At 36.0% G+C, this 23,272-nt stretch overlaps 1 protein-coding gene across 1 annotated transcript in view; it reads left to right on the top strand.

Moving 5' to 3' along the window:
• The first annotated feature begins 595 nt into the window (after nucleotides 1–595).
• LOC115411715 (cadherin-7-like) overlaps nucleotides 596–23,272 on the top strand; it is a 354,822-nt gene continuing 332,145 nt past the window's right edge. The window contains exon 1 of the mRNA XM_030123930.1: nucleotides 596–863. Within this exon, the coding sequence (XP_029979790.1) occupies nucleotides 627–863 (237 nt within the window). The 5' untranslated portion in view covers nucleotides 596–626. The remainder of the gene's footprint in view (nucleotides 864–23,272) is intronic.

Genomic DNA, 23,272 nt, shown 5'->3' with positions numbered 1-23,272 from the left:
TTTTTCTTTGCCACGGCTACGGACGAACGTGTGCATGCGTGCGTTTCTGAAGGACGTTATGTTGATTGTATTTACCATATTTACTTTCCAATCATCGTTGACCATTATTATTTTTTTTTTTATGATTGGTGAAAAATGTCATTATCATTGCATCAGCAGGCACATTACTCGCTGTCTAAAGTGACTGCGGTCACAGAGGCAATTTTGCTGACAATACTTTCCCTCCCCTCTCCTCTCCTCTCCTCTCCTCTCTGTCTTTGTCTCTCTCTATTTCCTCTCTCTCTTTTCTGATAGGTGCCAATTATGTTGCCTCTGTGTTGAAGCGTCCCCGTTTGCCACTGACCCTGTTAGCCTGCTTTAATGTCAACTCCTTGGCTCAGAAGTGAAGGGAATTACCCCGTGTTTAGTCTCCAATCAGAAAAAAAAGATGAGCAACACAACAGAACGCAGATCTTGACTCTTTCTCCGCTCATGAGCTCCATCCAGGGTCTGGCTGCTCTTGCTTCCTGGTGAAACACAGGGTCAGGACTGTGTGGATAAAACCCTGAGGGTTTTGACATTTCAGCTTTTTTTTTTCCCTACATTTGCTCCTCTTCTGGCCTCAGTACATTTTGGAGCGGACCCAGATGATGGGGTGGTGCTGCTCGGGCATATGCACAGCCCTAGCTCTCCTGGCACTCCTGTTGCCCTTGCGGGAGAGGGCCTGCTTGGGACTGAATCCCAGCTCTGGGGATCTGGAGAAGTCCCCGCTCTCTGATCCAGGCCCATGGGAGGCCCTACACAGGCACAAACGCAGCTGGGTATGGAACCAGTTCTTCGTATTGGAGGAGTACACGGGAAATGAGCCACTCTATGTTGGCAAGGTAAGTGATCTGTGACTGTTAATGGGTCAGAGTCATCACGACATCATGTGTCATAAACAGCAGGCGACAGCTCATCTGGGCTAACGTTCTATCATAACATGAACTGACATTACAAAGGGAAAAAAAAACTTGCTTATGTGATTCACACATCTCCTCTTACCCTATTTTTCCACATCTAGCGCACCTGTACAACAGTACACATATCAATAACCTCTTACAATAATGACCTGAAATCTGGGACACAGTAGAGTTTTACAGAGTTGTACATATTTCCAATGCCCTATATAGAACCTTAAACAAATGAAAAGGCAAAATGCAGACTGTGTAGGAAGGTATTCTGCAATTTCTTGTAGCCTGGGCAGAAGTAGGTACTTATACAAATGTGCAATTTGAGTTTACAGGCTGGTGTAGGATATGACAAGGTAATTTGCATCGTAATCAGCCCCTCGAAAAGGTATATATCGCTCAAATATGTCTTTGTAGTAGGTGTTCTGCCAAGGTGGAGGCAGATAAATCAAAGTAATACATGTTTTGGCAGGTAAATAAGTATGAAACCGTCTACATGACATTTAGAGCTAAGCACAAATGGCATAGTTAACATGAGGTTACATTGACAAAGTGACTAATCTTGCATTTATAATACAGGGGTGCACTCTTAGGCTATTATGAATCACATTTTCTTGGGGAAAAATGCACACACGCAATGGTGAAAGAAGCACTCAGATACGTCATTGTGAAAATGACATCCCCTGCATTGAAAGTATACTGTAAAATACACACATATACACATGCAAATGAGCATTTACAGCTATCAGTCTGCACATACTGGTATCGTCAGTCTAACATCACAGAATGTTTTAAGTTACATATTCTAAATATTAGAAAAGTAACAGTGCGCATAATGTTAGAGCTTGATGACTTTTTGATCATTAAATACAATCTCAACCAATATAGAAACGATATACAGTATGTCACAGTAAATATTGGAAATGAGTCAGGGAGGATGGGACTTGTTTTCACTCCTATAAGTGACAATAAATCCCATGACTCATGTCACATTTAACATGTGAGGTAATGTCTCACAGTTTTATTCACATGCTTTTAGTGCCGTATGTTCATGTCATTTTATTCTGTTAAAATAAATAATAATTTAAAACACAGTCAGTGAAGGAGACATGAAGACATTAGTCACTTTTCCAGTGACCCTCAAATTGCGCAAATATAACTTGCGCATAAAAATTTACCTAATAATAAAATGACAATTTCACCAAAACTCTAATTTTACAATGAAAAGTTTTTGCGCTGACAAGAGGTGGTTTTTGAGGTGTAGCGAAATTGGTATATCGTGCAAAACTGCAACGGAAAGACCTTTTTCTGCAACTAGAGTCATGTGAACCAAAAAAAAACAGATGTCGACGGACGTTACAACAAGCAAAGAAGAAGAGTTTAAAAGAAACATGGACACACCAGGACACCAAATAATTTTTTTAATTTAGTACAGGATAGAGGGGTAATATATAATAATAATAATAATAATAATAATAATAATAATAATAATAATAATAATAATAATAATAATAATAATAATGAATATATCTGTAAATCATGTTTTTGGAATGACTTCTCGTGCCATCTCGCGATAATAAATAAACAAATAATCGCAATTGTGATTCAGTGGAAAAAACAACACAACGCACTTCTGTTTTTTCGACATTTAGTAAATATGGGTAAAGTTTTGCACAGGAGTCCAATGGAAAAGCCACTTAACAGCTAACTCTGGTCTGCAATTTAATTATTTTTTAAAAATGATCTGCCTCTGAGATTAAATGTGCTAAATGTTACGTATTTTAATAAGATTCATTGGAAAACAAATGACAGAAGTGCTGGTTTGCTGATGTTTTCAAGGTATATGATAAAGCAGGGGTGTCAAACATGCGGCCCGGGGGCCAAATGCAACCCGCCAAAGGTTCTAATCCGGCCCCTGGGATGAATTTGCAAAGTGTAAAAATTCCACAGTTAAGGCTGTGGAACTCATTTTAGTTCAGGACCAATATGATCTACAGTAAAATAATAACAGCAGAATAACTTACACAAAAGAATGACTCCAGATTTTCTTCTGGGTTTGATGTGAAACAACAATATGACACTATGCCTATAAATAATGACAACTTCAAATTTTTGTCTTTGTTTTAGTGCAAAAAATAACATTAAATTATGAAAATATTGACATTTCCAAACTATCCTGTAACAATAAAATGTGAATAACCTGAACAAATATGAACAACCTGAAATATCTAAAGAAAATTAAGCACAGTTTGAACTATTTTCTGCCTGTTTTTCAGTGTTTAGTGTTTTTGTAGATCCGATCCATAATGCACATGTAGAAATGATAAGTTGAGGCAGAATATTGTTAAAACTGAACTTTTTTTTTTTTTTAAGAAAATTCCGTTTTTTCAGGTTTTTCACATTTTTTTTGTTTGGATAGTTTATAAAAGTAAGTATTTTCATAATTTAATGTTTTTTTTGCATGAAAACAAAGACAAAAATTTGGAGTTGTCATTATTTATAGGTTATTATGTTATTATTTTGCTGGTCATGAAAGAACATGAGTTTGAGAGCCCTGATTTATATTAATTTACTGGTCTGGTCCACTTTAGATCATATTAGGCTGAATGTGACCCCTGAACTAAGATGAGTTTGACACCCCTGTGATAAAGTATTATTACACATACAGTATATGTTGGTTTATGTACATTTATGTAATAGATTTATAAATGTTCTACTAGATAGAACCTTTAAAGTGAATGTATTCTAATGTGCAGACAGTGTTTTGAAGTAGATCTTGTAGCTCTGAGACAAATATCCCTTTTGAGTCAAACCCGTTTCTCGTTAATTCTTGAATTTCACATTTTGACCCAAGATTGTATCTTGGAAACTTCAGCCAACCAGCATTTTTGACTTGATTTTTCTTTATCAGTGACTCCCACGTGGTGAAATGTCACTACTTTTATTCTGGAAGCGTTTTACTTGGAGACCAGTGTAACCAATGGAAACAGGCTGTAAAACTGAATAAAATAAGATTTCATTGATTTTAAACAATGGTGGATTCTCTATATAATGTACACATAAGGTCAAAAAAATATACAGCACTGATTTAGTCATTTTTAGACATTTTTATGTGCTATGGATACACATTACAGCTTTAAAAAGTATCATTCAGTCAAATCTCATTGGTGTTATTAAAAGTATACGATATTACTCTCTCAAAATACAACATCATTTGGCTAAAAGCGCTCAAATTCTTTCAGTGTGACTCAAGGTCGCACTGTTATCACGTCTGACCAGATGTGTTCAGTCCAACTTTTTTTCACTCAGATTTGGTTAAACCTCATTCATTTTCTGATGGGTTGAACTGAGGCCTTTTTATCGCTCTGTTCTGAGTCATAAAAAGCTGCACAGCGGTTTTGCCTTGTAAACCCACTGCCTTGATCAGTTAATTTATTAGTTTGAATCTGAAATAAGATATTAAAACACCACAGTGACACACCAACACAAGCTTTAGAACTGCTCTTTTCGTCATTGAACTTTGGTCGATTTAACCCATAAAGACCCAAACATCCAAAAAATATCTATTGATATAAACTGTTTAATACCTATTGATCCACTAATCCTATCAATACAGGTAAATAATTGGTGTAAAATACAGTTTGTCATCTTTTCATGGTCATCAGATATGACCCATTTGGACATTCAGGGGCTTTGTAGTTACCATGGAAACACCATCATCTTCTACAGCATTGATCACCAGCAAAACAAAGGTACAGTGGATGGACACATTTAATGATTTCTTTTTTTCAGAAAAAAAGAACCTTTTTCTTCAGTTTTCTCTGTTTTGGATATAATAACTTTCAACTTTAATCTGAACTTTAATGAACATCTACATAATCAGTACATTAAATAGAGGAAAATACCAGATTTTCACTTCAAAATGCAAAATACAGAGGATAATATTACAGTAAATGGTGATAAATTGAAATATTACAAATAGAGAAAAAATCCTTTTGAGAATTGCCACAAAAGCAGCACTGGGTCTTTATGAGTTAAGAACGCTTCAGGCATTAGTTTCCTGTGGGGCAAAAAAACAAAACAAAACTGTAAGACGAAAAGACTGCAGCAGCGAAAATATCCAAAGTTTTGCAAACATGTAAATGGATTTTGAGGCAGGCAATTATCAGGTAGTAAAATCAGCACAAAAACTCAAATTAACCCTTTCAGAGCCACATATTGTTCTGCGTAAGTATCTTGGGATTTACCTGAGTGAGTGGATTACACTCAGAATAGGATTAAATTCACACTTCATATACATACAGGACAGACTGTAAAGCTTAGTATTTTACTCTGACTGATGAAAAAGTGTCAAATAATGGACAAATATATATCGGCTAAAATTTCCTTAGGGGGTCAAATGAGTGGCCATTTTTGTCAAAAAAAAAAAAAAAAGTTGTAAGAACTGCATAGAACTGTGTTGAAATAATGCTAATACATTTGTGCACAGAGTACTGATATTATTTGACAGTGGAAGCTATATTTTCAGAAATATTGGATTTTGAATAGCACGTGTATGTGAAAACTTCTGCTGGTGGACGGGCGTGACATTACCCATGATGCTCTGGTCAGTACCAGTACTTTATTAGTAATAAACTTATAGACTTACTATTGTTAATTCTCCTCTTCTTCATAAATGTTAGTATTGTGGATCTAAAACAATAACAGCTGACACAAAAACACAAAATGTGTCAGTGGACGGATGTGACATGGTTGTTACAGATCCCATCATACTGATGCTCGGCAGCCATGTCACCGTTTCCACAAATGATCCCTGTGCAAAAACTAGGATCAGAATTATTTATTGTATAGTTTATCATCATACTAAAGAGTAAATAACAATATAGAATTGTTATTTCTTTATAAAAATGCTTATTATTAGAAAACTGTGTGACATTCTTAATGTATTTATTCACGTAACATAAGCAGGATGGATCAGCACCATACTCCATATTGTAACCTGTAAAAATAAAACGTGATATGTAGGATAGAATCTGGTAAGAAAAACTGGGGAATCTAAAAGAATAGAATATTTGTTTTTCAGGTAAATTCAGTTCAAATATAACTTGGCCATTTGTGACATGAAAATATAGCATTAATTGTGATGAAATTGGACATTTTTGACCTGAAAACATAGTTCATATGACCATCAACATGTTGCAACAGAACTGAAATCCTGTAAATTTGCATAACTGACATTTACCAACACAAAGTTCCTTTAGGGATTCACTTATATTGATTTCTTATGCACAAACACATAAATAAGACCTCTAAGCACATTTTAGCTGATATAAATATTAGGTGCACTCATTGAACCGTTTCAGTTCGGGACCTTCGATACAATTCGGAGGTGTACCGAACAAACACATGGTGCCTATGTGAAGAACGCAAACACTGGGGAAGGTGGGTGGACGCAAGCAGAACCCATGTGCAGGGTTTCCTCTATATACTGTACATTCAGCAGCAGCAAAAAAAAAACCCCAAAACATTATAAAAGAGAGTATAACAGAGGCACAGAAGCCGGGTTGAACATTCGAAGCATGTTGTTTCACTGCTGGTTTTCGGTATGTTGCAGCTTTGTAGCACTAAAGAGTCCCAGGGTTCCTTTGTAGCAAAAAGGTTTTTATTTTTTAACTCGAGTTGTCAAAATCAAGTGAACCTGCTCCTCTTTTCCTTCACCGTGCCTCTGCTGCGGTTACTGTGAGGTCATGTTCACAGCGCATTCAAAAACACTCAGGAAATTACAGTGTTTGCCTTAAAAGAACATTGAATATTCAAAAATATAAAAATACATAACATGTGGGGTGCCTGTTAATGCACAAATGACTGGACAATAGTTTGTAGAAATGTCCTATGTCGCACATGTAGTTACAAAGCGCCCCCCCCCCCCCCCCCCCCCAATGGTCTCCTTCACTGTACTGAAATCGTATCGAAAATGTATCAAACCAAAATGTTTCTGTACCGTTACACCCCTAATAAATATAACATAATATAGGTGAAATTAAAGCTGCACAAGTCAAAATTTTTGCAGCTTTTCCTGTTTTTCCAAAATAAATATAAATATAAATGAACCTGATGCTGTTTAATGCACTTTTCCCAGCCTCTGTGTGGAGGAGAGCAGTAGAGTCACATCTGACTGAATCTGATCACCAACAATTACAGCTATCAATCACTTTTTAATTCTTTATCCTGTCTGAAAAAGCGTGTGTTTAGCCAAACTTTGCATCACAGAATAACTTTTTTTTACAACCTACAAACCACAGTAGTTGACAGAATTCCCCATTTACTCTCAGATTACTTTAACGACAATATGGCAATTACGGAAATTTTTCATAAAAGTGCAAAAAAGAACTTTCAATTTTACACAAAGATAGAAAAAGACATTTTATGAGGCACCGATACTGAGAATCCACGGTGATGGGAGAGTTTTCAGCACCACTATGTAAATGGACAGCTCCTGTTCTAGTATGAGCGGTGCAGGCCAGATGGGTCTTGGATTGGTCTCTAGATCCCTGTTATCTTGGAGAATTTTCTGGTCTTATTATTAAATTAGTTTTCATCTTTCCGCTCATCTGCAGGATAATCATTCTCATCTGCATGTATTTGCTGGGTCTGCTCTCACAAGCCCATTTCCTTGCTGCTTCTGAACTGGATTAGTGTCTCCAGCTGGAATTAGGATACATTTGACTGCCCTATTGTTCTCCTCTCTATTTTTGCCAGAGGGATGCTGGGGGAAAGCGACGATATCAGAATGAGGTTATTTTGTGACACGGCTAGAGTTCAACCAAAGGTTATGTCTTGTCCGAGTGTCCGCAGTGTTTCTGAAAACTGTAATGTTGACAGTACATGTGACTGCTGAGGATGATATCATTTCTTGAGTGTGTGGAGTCTGATTCAGATGTGTTGCCCTTATTCTGAGCCCATTTGTAAGTTATAGAAAGGAGGCCAGTATACTAGGTATGAATTTCGAGTGCTTCTTTGCTTTTACAAATGCCTTGGTCTGATTGCTTTTCTTGTTAGTAAATCCCGAAGGACGAGAGCAAGATGATTTATTCATAGATGTGTAGAGATCCGCTTATCAAAATGGAATATACACAAACTCATTTGCAAGCCTTTTTTAACAGGTAGCCCTTTTATTTTTCCATATACATTCATTGATCTTTTTATGTTGTTTGGTATTCATCACTTTATAGTGCCTTCTTAGAATGGTATCAGCAGTGTAGTATTACAGCGGCAGACATGAAAAAAAGTCACTCTTACTACATCTTTACACCTGACCTCGTGTTCAAGCTCAATCTAACCCTTTCAGAGATATGAAAACTCAGATTCATTTACTCCCTGCAGGCAGAGCACGCTGCCTAGCAGCTTGAGAAGCTGTCACATTATTTGCTGCCTTAGATCATAGTTGTCACATAGTGTGTGTTTGTTTGGTATCACAAGGGCACGTTGCTGCTGTAAAAACGGGGCGGGACACCCCGACCTCGTGACTCACTGTGAACGACACAGAAGGTCCTGCCATGTCGAGAAAATGACCTCAGTAGATTTGAATTCTTCACTTTATTTGTGCACAAACAGACACAACCAAACCCATTTTATCATATTCGACTCTCAAATTTCTAGTGGGTTATCAACAAAAAAAGCACTAGAGTGACATGAGCAGTGACTGCTTTTGTCAGATGTATCCGGGTATCTGATATGACAAACAAAAGAAACGTGTGTCCAAACAATGGCGCAGTCATGGCACAATTTGGTCATCTGTTTGGCTGGAAGCGAGGGAGAATATGATATAGTTGGTAGGAAATGGGAAGTCATCACTTTGGCCTGGCTGCTCCCTTTGCATCTGCAGTATGCTCGGCTTTAATGCATTCTGTCAGATTCCGAATTTCACAACCAAATGTCTCATTATGCCTTGGCACTGTGCCTCGGGTAAGTGTACTGGCCTGGAATCAGCTGCAGTCACATCAAGCCGTTGGAAACATACATTAAAAAAAAACAAAAAAAAAAACCTCAAACTACACAGCCTCGGCTGCAAATTGGTGACGCACATATTTAAACAAGCAAAACGCTGAAGCAACTCATCCACTTAACAAACACTTACTGGTAAACATAATGTGATTAACATTTTCTGCAGGGTATTCATGTGACTAAATATTTGCAAGTGTTGAAAGGCGCTAATATGTAACTTGTGCTGAATAAGGGAGGGAAGCAGCCGTGCAAATTTGTATCACTTACAGGAAAAACTCAACTGTCATGTTTAGATGGTTGTTAGTTTCTGCACCACATCTTTTTGCCTTATTTTTTTTTTCTTTTTTCCTTAACTCAGTCACTTTTGTACTGCCACACACAATTAGGGACAGCCTGTTTTTTTTCTTTATTTTTTTTTTCCTTAGGTCTGTTTATGTATAAGTGACTCCAGAAATTCAGCGCCTCTGAGGCATCACGGGAGGTACAAGCGTACCGACACAGCCCTTATGCTGAATCTCACTTATTTATAGAGATGTCTTCAAAATTGGCAGTCTGACTAACCATCCGAGTAATGGATGGGCTTAGTTCACCTTATAATTCAGGCGGCATTCAGGCGGCATTAGCTGGGGCGCTGCTGCTACACTCTCAAAAAAAAGAAAAAAAAAAAAAATCTTCCAATACAAATAAAGAACTTCAACAAGAAGACGCATGAAAATGGAAAACATCTCTTGATGGAAGAAAACTCTCATGGCCTTCTGTCAAATATTCAAGTGCCACTGAAAAAAACAAAACAAAATCACAAAATAGTAAACAGTATTTTGCTGTTGAGTGTTTTGGCTCTGCCTCAGGGTGTCACAATAATGGGTTTTTAGTTGAGGATTAATTGTCAGACAAATAATAGCAATTATTAACTCTCTGTGTAGCTATTTATAGGCTTATACTACAGTACCGTTAAAAAAATAAACAGAAGAAGATAATTGAAATAAAACAAATGATTGCAATAAATGATTTAATTGTGTTTGTTTGTTTTTATTTTATGACAGTAATACAGTATAAACCTCCAAAAAAGCAAATGGTGTATACATACAGGGTGTTCACAGAGAGGAAAAGATGACCAGACTATTCAGTGGTATTGAACAGTACAATACCTGAATAATAATAATAATAATAATAATAATAATAATAATAATAATAATAATAATAATAATATATAGATTTCTGTTTTGTTTTTTGTCTTAAAGTAAAGAAAAACTGTATCAGATAGATTAAACATCAGTAAAGTAAAGGTCCAGTGTGTGTGATTCAAGTTAATTTAGGAGAATGTAACAACACAAATGGAATAAAATATAAATATTTGATTTTTTTCACAAATGTACAGGGTGGGGAAGCAAAATTTACAATGAACATTTAGTTGTTTTTTCTCAGCAGGTACTACGTCAGTTGTTTTGAAACCAAACATATATTGATGTCATAATCATACCTAACACTATTATCCATACCTTTTCAGAAACTTCTGCTCATATGAGTAATCAGGAAAGCAAACGTCAAAGAGTGTGTGATTTGCTGAATGCACTCGTCACACCAAAGGAGATTTCAAAAATAGTTGGAGTGTCCATAAAGACTGTTTATAATGGAAAGAAGAGAATGACTATGAGCAAAACTATTACGAGAAAGTCTGGAAGATACTATTAAAGAAGAATGGGAGAAGTTGTCACCCGAATATTTGAGGAACACTTGCGCAAGTTTCAGGAAGCGTGTGAAGGCAGTTATTGAGAAAGAAGGAGGACACATAGAATAAAAACATTTTCTATTATGTACATTTTCTTGTGGCAAATAAATTCTCATGACTTTCAATAAACTAATTGGTCATACACTGTCTTTCAATCCCTGCTTCAAAATATTGTAAATTTTGCTTCCCCACCCTGTATAATCACCTAAGCATAAGAAGCACGATAAAAATACTGATGAGAATGAACCATTTATATTTACGTACAGTTTGTTTCATCGTAGCTCTGTACAGATGACTTCCTTTTCTGTTTTTTTGTGTTTTATAGCAGGTTCCATCCAGTATTAAGATGCATTACAGTCACTTAGGCTCAAGGTTATTATCGTTAACGAAAACTAACGAAATGACAAAAACTAGAAGTGAAAAAACATTTTCATTAACTGAAATGAATAAAAACTATAATTAAAAGAAAAAATGATAACTAACTGAAACTGTATTGTGTGCTTACAAAACTAACTAAAATATATAAAAATTATGGATGAAATTCCCTTCGTTTTCATCTTTGTCAGTGTTGGATTGATATGAAATCGATTTATTTCACTTGAACAATTTTAGCTGGTGACACCATACGTTACGTCATGGTCCGTCACCTCTCGTCTCTACTCTACCTGGAAACATTGAGACTAAATTTGGGAGAAAGCAGCAGAGTCCTGTATGGGATTTCTTTTAATTTGACGGCGAGGAAGAGAAAAGTTATTAAAAAAAAACAACAACCCTAATACCAATACTAGAACTAAACTAAAACTAAGCATTTAGAAAAAAACAAAAACTAATAAAAACTAGCAAACCTGCTCTAAAAACTCATTAAAACTAACGGAATTAGAGGAAAAAAAAGTCAAAACTAAATAAAACTAAACTAAAATGAAAAATCCAAAACTATTATAACCTTGCTTAGGCTAGGTTCAGACAGCAGGTCTTTATGCACAATTCAGATTTTTTGGTTGAAATCCGATTTTTTTGTGTGCTCATTCATATTACACATTAAATGCGACTTCTATCAGTTTTGAGTATGAACTGAATGCGACCCTGAAGTGACTCACACGCGCAAAAGAGGTCCTGACGTAATACGTGACCATGCAGGTACGCAATGTATTTACGGAAGTAAATATGGAGGCATGCAGAATTGTGACGTTTGTCGCATTTCAATGACGTAAAGCGACCTGGCCATTCAGATACGTATCGGATTTAGGACCACATATGAAAGTGGCCTGGGTCGGATTTGAAAAAATCAGATCTGTGCTGTTCCAACTGTCTTTAACAGATCAGATACAGGTCACATATGGGCAAAAAAAATCAAATTTGGCCCGCATTTGCCCGTAGACTGAACGTAGCTTTAGTTTGAGTGTGGATCAGAGTTAATACCCCCTAAACTAAAAAGCCCAGTCCAACCAACCCAAACGTGTGTATGTATATGAAATTTAGCTAATAAGGAAATGAGATTAAGAATAAACAATTTACGCACAGGCAAATCAGTAATAAAGAAACCAAATAAAATATCTTCAATTTTGAAGTTAAGGAGGAATATCCAGCTTTCTATTTAAAAAGAAAATTGATATCACACCAAAATATTTGACAAAAGGCACATTCCCAAAATAAATGAGTTAATGTTTCATCCGAATTATGACAAAATGAACAAAAAGGGTCGACATTGATCTTATACGTAATCAGAGCTGAATTAGCTGGATAACACCTATGTAACAGTTTTAAAGATACCTCCCTCACTTTATTTGAAATAAAAAACTTCCTTGGTAATAACCGTACCTTTTCCCATTCCACATCAGAATATAAATTATTTCAAATTCAAACTACAGGGTGTCCCATAAGTCTCCATACATAGGAGACATAATACGTTCCATACATATATGGTTCTAACATGTATTTCTTGATATTTCTTCTTTATAGTTCTTCAGCAGTGGAGGAGACGCATTGAAATGTGTTCCCGACAAAATGGCAGTCATATAGAGCATATTATAGAAATAAAAAATGGTTTATGTCAAGAAACGTTTATTTTTCCTATGTATGGAGACTTATGGGACACCCTGTACACACTACAAGTTTTCCCTTTCGATATAATCCCCCTGGAGTCGAACACACTTTCCCAGCCTTCTCTCCCACACCTCCACGCACTCCTGGAAGGATTCTTCCTGGATCCTCCGCAGCTCCGTCATCACAGCCATCTTGATGTCGCCCACATCTTCAAAACGGGTCCTCCTGATGACCCCCTTCAGGACAAAAATCGCACTGAGCCGGGTTGGGTGAGTAGGGATATGGCTCCGGCACGGCAATGTTGTTCACGGCCAGGAACTGTCGCGTTGTCATGGTGAAGCTGCCATGAGTTGTCCTGCCACAACTCTCGCCTCTTCTCGTGCACTGAATGAAGCAAACGCTGCAGGATCTCTTAGTAGACATGCTGGTTGATCTTCTGGCCCTGTGGACGATGCCCCTCACATCAAAGAATGCGATCAACATGACTTGGACTTTGGACTTCCACTGTTTTGCTTTTTTTGGCTTTGGCGACATCGGACTCTTCCGATGAAGGCTCTGGCCTTTGGTCTTTGGGTCGTACTCGAAGATCCATGACTCATCACCGGCGATGACTCTCCCTGGCAAGTCTGGTTCAGTTTCAAGATGCTGGAGGATGTCCTGACACACTCACATGCGTCAATCCTTCTGGTCATCATTCAGCAGTTATAAAAGCATGTGGGAAAAAGTTCAATAGCTGCAGAGAGCTGAGATCACAGTTATATACCCCAGGGCGATGACTTTGAAGGGGAAAACTTGTGTAGTTTGGATGGACACACCTCATATATACATGTATACTCTCTATGTGTCTAGTTGTTTGTTTGTAACTTGTTCTCTTGGTTAATAGAAGAAAATCTCAATAAATACATGTTTTAAAAAACAAAACATAAACATGTACACCCTGAAATGTCTCTTAAATATATAAGTGGAATTTCACCAATATTATGTCACAGTTTATTAGTAACACAACTTACAGATGAGTGCTTCTATGAAACTGGTCCTAAAAACAGGACAAAGGAGCTAAAAATTCAAACCAGATGTAGTCTAATGTAATGAAGCAAGTTTGGAAGCACTTTGGGTCTGTTTTAAAGATAAATATTTACTGAGATAAAAGAGAAACTATTTTTCAGATAAAACACTTTTTTTTAATCATTTTTAGACAAGAATCTGGAACACGGTAAAAGATGTGAAAATTACACGCTATTTTTTTCTAACATCTTTTTATCCTCTCACAGGTACATTTTGGGAATCAAAGTAATTATGCAAGGCAGAGTGTTTGATAAAAATGACCGCTGTTGCAAAATCACTCGCGATTTATTTGTGTTTAAATGGGCAGGTTCCGCATGTAACATAAGTGGACACGATGGGCTACACACGAAACCTGGAATGAGACTGAGATTCATGAAAAACCTGCATGTCTGGATTAGAAAAACCACTAGGATCGACACATTTAACACAGTGTCTCTATTTATAGCGGTATATAAGACTATTTCAAACCATGTTTTCCACATCAAATGCACTGACACATAGGTAGGTTTTCCTGTCCCATTTTTGGCCCCAATATTTTTTTATCAAAAACTCATTAATTTTGGGATGGCTCAGAGCAGGTGTATAATTTTGTATTTTTTTTTTTTTTTTTGCATTTATCTGAGGTCATCATTAGGTACATCCTGGGTGGAAATATGTCTAAATTTCTAAAATGTATTACTGGGTCTAAAAAGCTGGCAAAATGCCAGGTACCAAAATGAACCCATTTTCATAAAAGCACCCAGATCACAGTGGGTCTACAAAGTCAGAAAACTTGTGTAACAGGCATTATATTGTTAAAATTGCACTTATTTATCTAACTAAATTTCAGGTTTCTCATATTTGTTCGGGTTAGTCACATTTTATTGTGTCAGGATTTGTAAATAATTTCATAATAAAGTTTGACTTTTTTCACATTAGACCAAGGACAAAATTTGGAGTTGTCATTATTTAAAGGTTTTTATGTCATGATTTGACTTGATATCATATTGAGTTGTTTGTGGCCCCTGAACACCTTTGACTGTTCATATTTTCAGTGTAATTTTAGCACTTCACCTCGAACGAACTACAAAAAGACCTGAAACTTAGAGATTTTTCAGAGGATGTTGTATGACTTAGAGAAAGAGAGACATCAGGCTGCAGATGTTTTGCCTGACGTACTTTATCTTCATCCCGTGGGCAATTTTTTGCAAAGTTGACTTTAGAAGGTTTGACTTGACTATGTGTTTTTATGTACTGAAAACTTGTTTTCGTTTTATGCATGAAAGTTTGTCTGTAATTATTTAATGTACTGCTGCCCGTCTTGGCCAAGACACTCTTGGAAAAGAGACTTTTAATTTCAGTGAGGTTTTCCTGGTTAAATAAAGGTAAAATAAAAAATAAAAACTTCTAAAATTCCTCCCATGGGTCAGATTGGACCATTTGGTGGTCCAGTTTTGGCCCGTGGACCTTATGTTTGACACCCCTGCTTCAAATACACAAGACAAGAAAACAAACCATGTACAATGAGCCCAAACAGATGTTAAAATTTGTTATTAAAACTTGACCAAAGAAGGTGAGACAAGATTGGAAGTACTAAATACACCTGAAATGATGGAAAATGATGTGGACATAAGGACAAAACGCGACATTTGTGTTGGTTCCATCAAGCTGTTTTAATGCAGAGGAATGGAGATAATTATCATGATTATGCAAAATAACTGCGGTTAGCTCAAATAATTGCAATAAGACGATTATGTAATCATTGTGACAGGCCTTGCTGTGACACAAGTGTTGCTGATGATAATATTTATTACGGTAACCATTAGACGTTTTTATGAGCGCACATCATGAGTAATTCCTGACCTGGTGTTGAGATCCTGATGTGCTGCTTGACAGTAAAACTGTTTAATAATCAAACAATATGCATCATGGGCATCAAGGATAGTCCCGTAGATAATTACAGTGGAGTGAACATAGCATGTCAGTGTGAAAGCCGCTTCATTAGCATTCTATGAGACGTTTACTGTCAAATTGGTTAGAATCGTAGAGCGCGGGGCGACGCTGCAAAGGTCAGTCTCAATAGCGTCTCGCCGCACTCGCTGGTGCCACAAACGCATCGGCACAGCTGGGGAGTAGAGGGAGCGGCATGTCAGGCTGCAGAGGAGGGTGATTTGTGCTGACGGGAGGTGGTGGTGGTGGAGGGGGGGGGGCGACATCATGCACACGGTACCCAGGGATAAGAGCTCACAGAGGGGGGAGCTCATGAGGAATCCTGGGGGCCGGGGGGGACGGTGGGAAAGCCTTTATCAGAGCCCAGGAATCAAAGAGGATGAAAACAACAGCGAAGCAAACTAGACCAAAGGCTAGTTATCAGCAGAGAAGGGGGGAAGAGGACAGCAGAAGAACATTGTTTGCACTCTCCGTCAAATATAGAGGCCAGCGTAGGAGTCAACACAGACAGGGCAATTTTTCGCAGCCAACATAAAGTTGAAGTCAGAGTTTAGAATAGGTCAAGGTAAAGTCAAATCTATGTAGCGTAGTGTACACGGAGGCAGATTCAACACCCAGACAGGCTCTAAACTGGACCTTTATCCTGAAAAAAACACATACACTTATATTGTTTTTCATTCCAAAATGCTTGTGCAAAAACGATAAAGTCCAGAACACATTTCCACATTTTCATTTCGGTCCATCTGTTGGGCAGAGCTGGTGGATTTGCAGGTTAAGGATCAAACTGTCAAGCTTTGATTTGTGAATTTGTGAATTTGCAATTGGCTAAAAGGCTTGATGCTTAGTCTGCCTTGTATCACACTACCAGACTACACCCAGTGATTCACGATTACGCATGAATCACTTATTATTATTTATTTATTTACTTTGGTTGGTTGTGAAGAGTCACACACTGTTGGAAAAAGTTGAAATAATTTTGTTTTCAGACACATTCTTCTTTTTTATTCCTATCAGTAATCACCTCTAACCTGGTACAATGATCACATACTGAGTCCCAGTTACACTTTATCAACAATAAACCACACTGTTAAAATTGTTTCATGAGAAGAAACAAAAAAATATTTTATTCCAACTTTATGGGCAACATTGTATTTTCTATTAAATGATAAATCAGTTTCATTTGAAGGTTTCTTTAGGTGGTCGTCTGCATCTTTCTGTCATATCAGGGTCTACATCAGTGGACACATTGTTAGCCTCATAACATAATTGTCTGAGTCATACAGTATATGGACAAAAGTATTGGGACACATTGAATTCAGGTGTTTCTTTCCTAACATGGGTCTGGGATACAAAACACTAAAGACAAATGTGATAATATAGTTTTATATTGGGATAAATATCATATTGAATATTAATATTTATATGTCAAATCAGCATGATCATCTTACAGCTGTAGACATGATGTGTCCCAATATTTTTGTCCATATAGTTTATAAACATCAATATTTCCTTAAAGTTTAATGGGAGATTTTTCTTCCTAAGTGAGATGTGATGAAAGTAGATGGTTAGTTGTGGTAGAAAATTGTTATTTACAGTCAAAGCGTGAAAAATATTGTAGAAATTTAGAGTTACAACATTTAAAATCATAGTCATGGATTAAAAAAAAAAAAAGAGAAATTAAGTAAAAACGATCTCTGAGGCATTTTGGAAGCAAAGATAATTAAATAAAACTAACTAATATAATGATATTTATAGAAAAGAAACACCTGAATTCAATGTGTCCCAATACTTTTGTCCATTTGTGTATGAGTTTGGCAGTCATGCTATGAGGCAAACAATATAAAAATGAGAACAAATTAGTTACATTTAATATAAAGCTACATGAATTAAAGCTTCAGTGTGAATTTTTTTTTTTTTTTTTTTTGCATCAAATACACAATTATCTTTTGTCATATTGTAATTCATGAGTTCTGAGAAGAAACATGACCCCAGCACCTCCTCTGGACTCTGTTTACACCTGATGGGACACATTTAGTATAAAACACCACTGATATTGTATCCAGGAGATGTTTGAATGTAGGAAAAGTCAATAAAGCCTCAGAGGAACTGACATTTAAAAAAAAAAAAAGCTAAGGCAGAACAAATAAAAAAAAATAGATGTATTTCTGTCATAGAGGTTAATCTTTAGAATGGAAGATCGATTAAAACCATCTAAAACAATTAAAACTTTTAACAAGATGTACAAATTAACTATTATTCAAAAATATAGAGCTCAGGATTGACTAAGGAAAATATTTGTTTAAAAGACTAGGATCAATATTGGTAGTTGAGATAAACACATGATTTACCTGAAATTAAATTAAATATGTGTTCTCTTCTGTTGTATATTTAGCAATGATTACACTGACATTTTTTGTTTGTTTGTTTGTTTGTTTTCTTGTGGAAACATTATGTTAATTGTAAATAGGGTTAGGCAAAATAAGTCTGTACTTCAGCCTAAACCCTTTCAGATGCATTGTATATGGAAAAATGGATATGTTGTTTAAAGTAATTAACGACTGAATAAAACTACTACTACTGCTATTTACTACTATTTTGGTATTAAATGACATTTTAATGGAGTTTTAACACCTAAAAAGTATATATTTTGATCTAAAGTCACATGCTTTACAAATATGTAAATGATATGTAATTTTAATTCTAATTCTATATTTATACAAATATTTATATAAATACCAAATTTCTTACTTTTCTGTCAATATTTCATTTTATTTTATTTTTTTTCTACCTGTCTTTTTCTCTGCACTTGCTTGATGTATGTTGCTGCTGTTAACTGTGAAATATCCCCAAGGTGGGATAAATAAAACTTATCTTATCTTTTTCTTATCTTATCTTATCTTATCTTATCTTATCTTATCTTATCTTATCTTATCTTATCTTATCTTTTCTTATTCTTATCTTATTCTTATCTTATCTTATCCTTATTCTTATTCTTATCTTATCTTATCCTTATTCTTATCTTATCTTATCTTATCTTATCCTTATTCTTATCTTATCTTATCTTATCTTATCTTATCTTATCATATATTATCTTATCTTATATTATGCTGTGCCTATTGTACAAAATGGCATAAACAAAGTCATTTTACATGATGACACAAACCTGCTTCCCCTTGTAAACATTACAATAAAATCCTATACAATTATAGAGCTTACGTGCTTAAAATTGGCAATAATTTTCTGCTTCTGACAGAACATGAAATCACTCACCATCCCCTCTTACATTTCAACATAAGTCTAGTCTGTCTTCAGACTTGAGACCGCAGTATGTTTGAGATTTTAAAGTATGTGTTTTAGTGATTTCCTTCAATATGTTTGCACTTATAACAGAAGCTGTTTGTCTTTTCGCCAAATTGAACTAATTATTTAAAGCTTAGAGTTTGTCACTCGTCCTCAAATTCACACTTTGGCTTACATCGGAGAATTTATGACAGTTTAACAGCGACTTGATAAAAATAATGGTGCATCGTTCAGGCGTTTGGATAAACACAGCAGAGGTTGGGAGTTTGCACGAATCTTGGCTAAATGCATCCAGATTCGATCCAATTCAATATGGACAACAAACTGGATTCTGTTGCTCAAGTTGTGCCAGAAGAAGTGGGCTACATTCCCTGCAGAGTGGAAGACTTCCCCAGTTTTCTTCTAGTTTTCTTCACAATTTAACCCATAAAGGCCCAGTGCTACTTTTATGACAGTCCCAAAATGATTTTTTTTTTTCTCTATTTAACCTTCATCAAGTGATTTATCTGCATTTATTATAATATTAACCTCTGTATTTTACATTTTTCACTGTAAATTATATATTTTCCTATATGTAATCATGAGTAAATTCATAGGTTATTATATCAAAACAGAGAAAATTGAAGAAAAAGAAGCCTTTTCAGCAAAGATATAAATAACTGAACATAAACCAAGTGTCTCCCTCCACTGTCATTGATCCAACTCCATGGGTTTTACTGGTGAACCAATGTTGTAGAAGATGACGGTGTTTCCACGTAACTACGGAGCCTCTGCGCGTCCAAATGGGTCATATCTGATGACCATGAAAAGATGACAAACTGTATTTTACAGCAATTATTTCCATGTATTGATAGGATTAATGGATCAGCAGGTATTAATGTTTTGGTCGCTGGTTGAAGTATAGGGTTTTATGGGTTAAAGGCAGCGCCACTGAATATTAACAACATACATGGTCATTTTTTACCATTTAAGATTGTAATGAAACAAATCAAAGCAACCACCAAGAAAGCACAAAGTACATCTGCACAGGGAATATCTATTGGAATTAATCCATAAAGACCCAGTGCTACTATTGTGGCACTTCTCAAATCATTTTTTCTCTGTTTCACTATTTATATAATATTATCCTTTGTATTTAACATTTTTTTCAGTGAAAATTCATCACTTTTCTGTATTTAATTGACTGATCATGTAGATGTTCATAAAAGCTCGGATTAAAGTTGAGGGATATCATATCAGAAACAGAAAAAAACTAGAAGCACTCGGAGAGCGCAGACCTCCGCCAAGGCTGATCAGTGCCCCCCCCCCCCCCCCCCCCGTGGGCCCCCCCCACGCCAAGGAGGTTATGTTTTTGCCAGGGTTTGTTTGTTTGTTTGTCTGTCTGTTTGTCTGTCCGTTAGTGTGCAACATAACTCAAAAAGTTATGGACAGATTTTGATGAAATTTTCAGGGTTTGTTGGAAATGGGCCCCCCCGTGGGCCCCTCCACCCCCGATCACCACCAAAATTTAATCATTTCTTCATTATCCCATTTCCAACAAACCCTGAAAATTTCATCAAAATCTGTCCATAACTTTTTCAGTTATGTTGCACACTAACGGACAGACAAACAGACAAACAAACAAACAAACCCTGGCAAAAACATGACCTCCTTGGCGGAGGTAATGAAGAAAAAGTGAGTTTTACAGCAAATATATTAATAACTGAACATAAACCCAGTGTCTCCATCCACTGTCACTGATCCAACTCCATGGGTTTTACTGGTGATTCAATGTTGTAGAAGATGACGGCGTTTCCTTGGTAACCACGGAGCCTTTGAACGTCCAAATGGGTCATGTCTGATGACCATGAAAAGATGACAAACTGTCAGTTATTTACATGTATTGATAGGATTTAGGACTGCATGATAATAAAAAAAAACTGACATTGCATTTTTTTTTAACCCTGTGATATGAAAACATACTCAGGAGGATGTAATAGCCGTGTGGTGTCGACATAAACGGTCAAACAAATTAGTTGTGTTCAATGTGGCAACAGGTGTAAGGCACTGTTGACACAGAACACATGTTTCAATATCATCCTTCTTGTAGCTGAAATAATTCCAGATACTGTTGTTGCTTTTCTTTTTGGCACCAAATCTTCATTTTCGGTGATTTTCTCTTGGCTGTTGCTCATTTTTTAATGTTGTTACCAGCGACTCACTCCAAACCGATTAAGAACGATTGTGATAGGTAGATCGCTGTGCGCAGTGTGTGTCAGGTACTTCTGAAATTAGATGAGAACACACTGAGTTCATTTACCTCCAACACTGCAGGACCTGCGAAGTGACTATTGCGCACACGTACATTGCGATGACGATGCTCAAACAATATACAGGGTTATTGAAAAAGACAGAACCGATTTCATGATGCATTGCTTCAGTTCTCAAGCATCATCATGGAATGAGTCAGTGACCATTTGAAAGAGTTTTCTAAGTTTATGTTCCACTGCTACCCACTAACGTCGATGACCTTAACCCTTTCATGCATAGTGGTCACTCCAGTGGACAGTTACTCTACAGCTTTACTCTTGTATTTTCATGGGTTTTGTTGTTTTAGTTCCATATCAACCAACACAGTGGACACTTATGCATCATCTCATGAACTGCAATTCGTACCATTATTGTAACTTTGCTGTTCTTGATTGGTTCTTGAGTGGAAATCAATTGTTAATATTTATTTTTTGCATATTATCTCCATGAAGTGAGAAATAACTAGTATTAGAATATGTTACAATGTGAGAAAACATCAGATTAGCTGCATTAAACATGGTTTCATTTCACTGTTTTCATATCACTTTATGATATTGGGTTTTAAATACATGTTTCTTTGCTTCAAGAATAAAATTCATGGTGTAGGCTGAGTGGATATTTTTGTAACTCCATGAAAAACAGGTTGATTTAAAAAAAAAAAAAAATTCAGTCACATTTTTTCATGCCTAAAGAGGAATAAAAATACTCAGGAAAAAAAAAATCTTGATTAAGGTCCTCATAATTCATGCATGAAAGGGTTAAACATCGAATAACAGCAGTGATCAACCTAGTGGATCGTGATATACTGATATGCATTGATGTTGTCTGTGCTGCAGGTGGTGGCCACATTAAACACTTGGAAATAAAATAAATGGAATAAATGGAAATCAGCTAAAATTTACTTAGGGGGTCAAATGAGTGGCCAGTTTTGTCCAAAAAAAAAAAAGTTGTAAGAAACTGTGTTGAAATAATGCTAATCCATTTGTGCACAGACTACTGATATTATTTGACAGTGGAAGCTCTATTTTCAGAAATATTGGATTTTCAATAGCACGTGTATGTGAAAACTTTTGCTGGTGGACGGACGTGACATTACCCATGATGGTCTGGTCAGTACCAGTACTTTATTAGTAATAAACTTATATACTTACTATTGCTAATTCTCCTCTTATTCATAAATGTTAGTATTGTGGATCTAAAACAATAACAGCTGACACAAAAACACAAAATGTGGCGGTGGACGGATGTGACATGGTTGTTACAGATCCCATCATACTGATGCTCGGCAGCCATGTCACCGTTTACACTAATGATCCCTGTGCAAAAACTAGGATCAGAATTATTTATTGTATAGTTTATCATCATACTAAAGAGTAAATAACAATATAGAATTGCTATTTCTTTATAAAAATGCTTATTATTAGAAAACTGTTGATGTAAAAAGTGACGTGTGACATTCTTAATGTATGTATTGGCGTAACATAAGCAGGATGGATCAGCACCATACTCCATATTGAACCTGTAAAAATAAAACATGTGATATGTAGGATAGAATCTGGTAAGAAAAACTGGGGAATCTAAAAGAATAGAATATTTGTTTTTCAGGTAAATTCAGTTCAAATATAACTTGGCCATTTGTGACATGAAAATATAGCATTAATTGTGATGAAATTGGACATTTTTGAGCTGAAAACATAGTTCATATGACCATCAACATGTTGAACAGAACTGAAATCCTGTAAATTTGCATAACTTGCATTTACCAACACAAAGTTCCTTTGGGGATTCACTTATATTGATTTCTTATGAACAAAGACATAAATAAGACCTCTAAGCACATTTTAGCTGAAATAAAAGTTGATTGTGAGTAGAATACTTGTGACTTGGCTGGAGTTTTCTATTGCTTTTCCTTATTAAAATACTGTACTCATTCTCCCTGAATAACCCTGTATTCTGCAGCTCTAATAAGATTAATGGATCAGAA

This window comes from Sphaeramia orbicularis, chromosome 20 (assembly GCF_902148855.1).
Source record: "Sphaeramia orbicularis chromosome 20, fSphaOr1.1, whole genome shotgun sequence".
Taxonomy (NCBI): domain Eukaryota; kingdom Metazoa; phylum Chordata; class Actinopteri; order Kurtiformes; family Apogonidae; genus Sphaeramia; species Sphaeramia orbicularis.
This window is presented reverse-complemented; position numbering and strand designations above follow the sequence as displayed.